The 6,982-nt window shown below is 53.1% G+C and overlaps 1 protein-coding gene across 1 annotated transcript; it reads right to left on the bottom strand.

Moving 5' to 3' along the window:
* Positions 1 to 1,462: 1,462 nt before the first annotated feature.
* On the bottom strand, positions 1,463 to 5,759 carry Rem2 (RRAD and GEM like GTPase 2). Its single transcript, XM_027390645.2, has 5 exons — positions 5,589 to 5,759; positions 4,142 to 4,486; positions 3,861 to 3,934; positions 2,788 to 2,995; positions 1,463 to 2,453 (listed from the first exon to the last, which is right to left on the bottom strand). Exons 1-5 carry the CDS (start codon positions 5,665 to 5,667, stop codon positions 2,158 to 2,160), a joined length of 1,002 nt encoding a protein of 333 aa, XP_027246446.1. The 5' UTR covers positions 5,668 to 5,759; the 3' UTR covers positions 1,463 to 2,157.
* Between the last annotated feature and the right edge of the window lie 1,223 nt (positions 5,760 to 6,982).

Here is a 6,982-nt window from a genome sequence, read left to right as displayed (position 1 = left end):
GACATCTGTCATTGAAATCCTTGGAGGTAGAGGAGGAAGGTTGGGATACTAGACAGTCTTTGGCTCTGTGTGGCTCGGGCTTGGTTTAAACTCATATGATCCTCTTATTACCCTCCTGCTCAGTCTCCTGAGAGCTGGACTAAGTCCCATAATGTGTGGCCTGCCACCCCATGCTTGTGCTTTGCTACTGCCAGCGCCTAGGGTGGCCCAGATTACCTCCATGGGCATCACTGTTTCTAGCCCTGAAGTCAGTTCCACAGTTCTCACCACTCACTGCCCTCCCAGTCCGTGCACAACTCTCCAAGGGCCATTGCTAATATGTTACACATGCAAAGACCTTCAGTGACTCACTTCCTGCAGTTAGGCACAAGCTCTTTGCTGACATTTAAGGTCCTTTGTGGTCGGGCTCCAAATCTTTCCTGTGCTCATCTCTTACCCTCCTCTTCATGTCCCTGAGGTTTCAACCCAAATGCACAACCATCTGGTCCCTTTTTGGCCCTGTGTGTTTTCCTGCAGTTTAAAATCTGAACTCCAGAGTTCTTATTGCACTACGGCTATAGCCAGGTGATACCCCCGATTTTCAGTACGGCCACTACGTGGCTCGGCCTCTCCCTGTCCTTCTATCCCATCTGTGTAGAACCAGAGCAGCTAAAGGGTGGAGCCCCCGCCTTGCTATTTACTGGACAAGCTGCTGGAATGGGTTCTTCCACTGTAAAACAGACAGCAACCCCTTATAAGGTCTCTAAAGAATTAACAAATAATCTCTTCCTAAGGATAATTCTGTCATTTGCATTCTCACCTCACCCTCTGCTGGGCTGCCCTGCTCCTTAGCTACAAGGATTTACTTAGGAAGCCCCTCATTCTCCCAGGTTCTAGCATGCTGCATATGGTGGGTTGGGGGCCTGGCTTGCCAGCATTCAGGTAGCTGAACTAAATGTCTAGAGGTGAGGAGAGCTGCTGCCTCTGCTCTCTTTGTTCAAACTCATGGCTCTGGCAGCAGCAGGCGTGGGTGTCCCCAGAGGAGGCAGTGACAGCTTCAGTTCTCACACGGGCTTTGCAGGTGACAGCTGGAGCTGTGGGGCCCTGCCAGGGAAGGCACAAGCCCACCCTAACCTGCTCCAGCTAATGGGCATCCCTGAGGGACATAATCTCCACCTTGAGCCAACCCAAGTCAAAGCTGGGTGACTCTGGAGCTAAAGGTGGCCGCCCCAGCTGCTCCCTGTAGGATAAAGTAGGACAAAAGTTGGGACCCAGAACTGAAGCCTAGGACTCTGGTATCACTGAGTGTTTCTCTCCAGACCTGCTGTCTCATTGTTGAGGGCTTGCCCCAGGGCCAAGTCAGTTGTGGGTCTTTCCTAATGATGTCTCAGCCCCCCCCCCGAGTTTTCCTGCCTGTAACAGGAGCTTTCCCTCACAACTCTTTCTCTGGAACTACCAGAACAGAAAGCCAAGATGAACATAGTGAATAGAAAAAAAATTTTATTGGAAGGGGAAAGGAGGGTCCCTTGCTGGTGCCTCCTAGGCCCTGGCCAAAGGGGTTGCCAGCACTCAGCTCTACTTTAGGACATCTAAAAGGCAGAGAGTCTGCCCACACCTTAACTTCAATAACCTTAAAGGGAGGGAGCGTGCCATAGTAGAATGGTAAGTCAGAGTCCAATCTCAAGAATAACTTCCAGGCCCTTTCCTTTAAGAACTTCTTAAGGGCCAAGTGGGCCTGGGCGGCGGATCAGAGAACATTTTCAGTTATCTCTGGAAGAGTCATCTCTGGGTTTTTACCTTTAAAACTTGCTTAAAGGTAAGGCATGTTCAGAATACCAAGGAGGTCAACTCCATCCAGGAGGCTACAAAGCACTTTTCCGGTTCCAGTGTTTTTGGAGTCTCTTGCCAGGAGAGGTGGTCTCTTGTGAGTTAATGATAATAAAAAATACCTTGCAGCACGGATTTCTTCCCTGACTCGCAGGTCTTGAGGCGCTGTAGGTGGTCAGCAGTTCAGACCCGGCGTGGAGGCGGTGGACAGACCAGCCACCCGGCCCCGCCTCCCGCTCACACCAGGGCATCCTGGGAATTTTTGGTTTCCTAGACGGACAGGAGTAGGGCGAGGGGGCGAGCGGAGGGCACGGTGACCATGGCGACGGCAGTGGCCATGGCGACCGCGGCTCAGAGCACGGAAAGGTCGTGGCACGACCTGGAGCGTTGCTTGAAGAACTTGGCGTTGCGCGGCACCAGGTTGGCGAGGAAGCGTTTGGCCTTCTTGGTGAGGCTCTCGCGGCGCGTGGGCGGCGCGGGGCCGTCGGGGCTGCCAGGCTCGGGTCTCTGGCCCCCGGCACGGGCCCGGCCCCGCCGCAGCCGGATCTGGCGCACGGCGCCCTCGAAGAGCTCACGAGTGTTGTGGTGCAGTGCGGCCGACGTCTCGATGTGCTTGCAGCTCAGCGTCCCGGCCAGGTGGCGACCCTCTGCAGGAAGGAAGCGGCTCAGGCGCCCGCCCGCCTGCCCGATGGGCAGCTTTGCCCGTGGCTAGGGTGGGCCTGCACAGGTGGGGCGGGAGATAGGGGTGGGACCACCGAATCCCAACTCCCTACGACAGAGGTGCGAAAAGGGAGGACACCTAGCAGGAGCAATGAGGGCTAGTGAAGGACCCCAGCGGCTGGGTAGTGGGGCTGTTCCCTAACCCAGGGACTAAATGCATGCGATCGTACACCAGGGAGGAGTAAAAGGCCTCCCGGGGAGGAAGGGCCTGGAAAGTCATCTCTTGAGATTTCAAGTACACAATGGGTTCAGGATACACACCCTCCAGTGATACCTCCCGGGAGCGGGCTAGGTCACTCTTGTTTCCAACAAGGATGACAGGTAGGTCGTGGTGGGGCCTTCCAGCCCGGAGCCGAAGAAGGGTTTCAGGAACTTTGGAGAAGCTTCGTCGATCCGTGACTGAGAAGACGATGAGAAAGGCATCCCCCGTCTGAAGGCAGTGGTCCTGCAGCCATCCTCCTGCATCCCCCTGCAGAGGAGCAGAGAGCCATAAGATGCTAGAGCATAAGATGCTAGGCATAGAGACTGGAACCTGCGTCTCAGCGAAGAGGGATCCGAATGTGAGACAGGCCACTTGCTTAGAACGCAGGGCTAGTTAATGGCAGAATTTTGATACCCAGGGGCCTTGTGGAGGATGGAGAAGTTAGTGATGTGAGTCCCACGTGGGAGAACTAGGGAAATAGGATCTCATAGTAGGCTAACGGTCTACTTTCTTAGGCTTAAGCTCTTGATTTAGAAAAGATTGTTATTAAGGAATATGTGGAGGCTTGCGATATGGCACAACTGGTAAAGTGCTTGCCTAGTGTGCACAAAGTCTCGAGTTCGGTTCCCAGCATGTTGTAAACCTGTTATCCCCCACACAGCAGGCTGAGGCAAGAAGAGAGTTGTTCGATCCAGTCTAGTGTGGGCTACACTGTGAGACCCTGTTCCCCCAAATAAAGAGCTAGAAAACTTAAAAGTAACAGAACTTAGCCTGTTCTTCCTACACAGTAACATGATCAAGTATTCAGAAGCCCCCACATTCTCCTTTACATCAGACTTCCAGGCTGAAGAATTTACAAATGGGTCAGTTTCTGTGTTTCTACCCTGACTCCATGCTGAAGAGTTTGTCAAATTCACATTCTAACTTTTGTCTGAGCTCAAAGGTCCCAAAAAACTGTGGCTATCACGGCCATGAGCCATGATAGGCATACCAAGGTGGGCCTTTGCTCCTGGAGATACGACAGTGCCAAGTCATGTTCCAGCTCATGCTGGAGCCAGGATGGGGGCAATGTCAGCAGCCCCAGCCAGACTGCCCTTCCCCTGCTCACCGAGGGCCACATCTTAGTCCTCACCTGTTCCCAAATGTCATAAACAATTAAAGTCACTTCTTCTTTGTCCACCATGATTCGTCTCTCATAAGTGTCCTCTGTTGGGAAAGAGAATAAAACCTATGAGGAGATTCCCCAACACTTGTGAGACCTGGTAACCAGGAACACCTTAGCTCCCAACAGCAGGGAACCCCTCCCTGGGGAGACTACCACAGAAATCACTGGGGAAATTTCTTTTAGGTCCTGTCTTCGAATGTCTATTCACACCAGAAACACTTCCAGCTCTACAGGGCACCCCCAAATACCTGAGTTCTCCATCTCATGAGCACTGTCTCCCTGGAGACCTCCAAAAGTGCCTGCTAGCGTGCTCTTGCCCACGCCACTCTCCCCCAGGAGCATGACCTTAAAGACGCCATCCTTTTGGGTGGAGCCTGCGTCCCCTGAGCCCAAGGACTCAGAGGAGCCAGAGGATGAGGCCTGAGGTGGCCAGTCAAGTTCATCGACAGCTTGGCCCCGCCGCAGCTGGTGTTTGTAGGGTACAGGCATGCTTCCTCTTCGTCTGGGGGCCCCAGGGACAGGAGGTGGCCCACTCCGGTCCAACTCTGCCAACAGTTTCTCTGGCTTCTGTTTCAGAAGCGTGGTATCTGCTTCTAGAGAGGGAGAGAAAAGGAAGCTATAGTGTGATAGCTAGGTATCTGCCAAGGGGTCAGTTTAGGTTGCTTCTTCAGAGCAGATAAAGACCATGATCCCAAAAGAACTGAGAGTCATTAGTCCAGCCTCTTGTACTAAAATTACCCAGAAACCCAAAATGATGAACCCTCAAGGAGCTAGCATGATGGTTTCCCCCTTGTAGGATCCTGGCCACGACCTGTTCAAAATATGTGCTGTGTAGGACAGGCACTTGTGCACAGGGTCACACACCATTCACAGCGTACACTGACACAGGCACACCCCTAGACTAGGCCCCTGAACCAGGTGGAACTGGGAAGCAATTCATCTGTCCGCTAACGGGCCCTCCCTCCTATTGCTTCCTGCACCTCGGTCCTCAAACAGAGCTGTTGGCAGGTGTTGGCAGAATCAGAAACTTTCCAGGGGCCTTGTTCCCAGGTCTGGGGGCTGGAGAAGGGGAGTGTGCTGTTTCCTGTGTCCCCGCAGGTAGTGAGCAACACCCGCGCATGTTTGTGTGTGAGAGAGACGACTCCTGGATTTTTGCCTGTCCCAGTGAGTGGGAGAGGATATTGTGTTTGTGGGGAGGTAGAGGTGGAGAGTGTGTGTGTGAGGAAGATGACAATTCCAGGGTTGGGGTAACTAGAGGAACAACAACAGACACAACAAAGGGGGATGGAGCCAGGCTATAAATAGCACAGGATCAATATTTGGCTGGCAGCCAAAGATGGAGCCAGAAGAAACCCTTACAACAGGTCCCCAGGGAAGCCCCCTCAGCTGGTGATTCCTAGGTTTGCGGGCTGCCCCTTTCTTTCCCCCTTCCCTCCTGGCCGGCTCTGCTTATCAGGGATGAGGTTAACCTAGGGGCCAAGTACCAGTTTCTCTAGCAAAGCCCTGGGCGTGTTGGGGGAGGGGCACCTGGGCAGCTTTCCCCCTCCCCCTTGGCTGTCCAGACCTCAAAAGTGCAGGGGTCTCCTTGGCTGCATTTTCCCCCCCTTCTCAATGAACCCTGGCACTGACCTTCCCACAAAGCTTTAGCTCCCCACCCATGGCTTCAGCCCGCATCCTACTCCGTTTAGCGCTCACCTGGTGTGGGTGTCCCCGGTGGGGAGGCCTGGCGGCTGCTGGAAGAACAAAGTGCTGTGGTTTCTGTGTCCGTGTCCATGTTGGTGTCAAGGTCCGTGTGCACCGGCGTGCATGTGCGAGTGCAGCCCAGCGGCTCACAGCACCGGTTCCTCACTCAGCAGCACTGTCAGCTTTTCCCTTTAAATACTGCCCCCCCCACCCTGTTCTCTGCCCCCCCTCAGACACCTGGGGAAATTGTCCCGCCTCCTGATGAGGTCACATATGCTAATGAGCAGTGATGTAAGCGGGATTCCCTCCTTCTGTCCCCCTCCTTTTTCTTTGTGTCACTTCCCTCTGGGAGCATACTCACTGCACAGGCACAGCCTGATTAAGGCTGAACGGAGCAGTCATGAGGCAGAAGAGAAGGTTTCAGAGGGCAGTGTGGAGAAAGGGGCCTGTGGATAAAGGAGCTGAGGGTGTCAGGAGGCAGGGACCCTGGAAGCCAGAGGACTTTTGTTTCCAACCCCATCTCACTGTCCAGTTCAGGGTGGATGCTTAGTGGCTAAAAAGGTGACAGACTTTAGACTAACTTGACAAAGAAATGGACCGAGAGATGGGGAAGCTGGGGAATGGCTTCCCTGGTGCTGTCTACCTCCTTCACTCTGCCCCTTTTGGAGTAAGAACTACAAAAGACCTGGGGCAGAGGAGAGCTCTGAGGAAGCTCTTCCTGCAGCTTCATTTTGCCTTCACCTTCTCTCTCTGCTAGGTCCATGCAGCCAGTGTTAGGCAGCAGCAGCAAGCGGAGACAAAGCTGACTGATGGGCAGCATCTATGGGAAGCTAGAACCACAACTCCCCGACTAATCCTTGTCTGCCCAGCTCCCTTCCATCCGGGTTCTGCAGACCCTTAAGCACCCAATCACCCACCTCTCTGCTTCGCCCTATTTTGCCAAGTACTCTTCTGTGTTACCTCTCTTCCTTTTCATGCAAAGGTTTAGAGTGGTTGGTGGGTGGCCTGTCCCCAAAGCACCATGCAAGTGCCACTAGGATTCCCATCCTTATCTTCCCAATGCCAAGAAGCCTCCCCCCATTTCTACACAAAGCTGCTTGCCTTCTCTGAAATATCTGCAACCTTTTTAAATACTTTATTTTTATTTCATTTATTCATATTTCATATTTCACTCATGTCTTGCCTGCATGTATGTCTTTGTGAAGGTGTTGGAGTCCCTGAAACTGGAGTTACATTTATGAGCTGCCATGTGGGTGCTGGGAATTGAACCTGGGTCCTCTGGAAGGACAGTCAGTGCTCTTAATCATCTGAGCCATCTCTCCAACCCAAAAGCCTGCATTGTTGTTTTCCTTTTAATTTGGTTTTTATTTTATGTGCATTGGTGTTTTGCCGGCATGTATGTCTGG

This window comes from Cricetulus griseus, assembly GCF_003668045.3.
Source record: "Cricetulus griseus strain 17A/GY chromosome 1 unlocalized genomic scaffold, alternate assembly CriGri-PICRH-1.0 chr1_1, whole genome shotgun sequence".
Taxonomy (NCBI): domain Eukaryota; kingdom Metazoa; phylum Chordata; class Mammalia; order Rodentia; family Cricetidae; genus Cricetulus; species Cricetulus griseus.
This window is presented reverse-complemented; position numbering and strand designations above follow the sequence as displayed.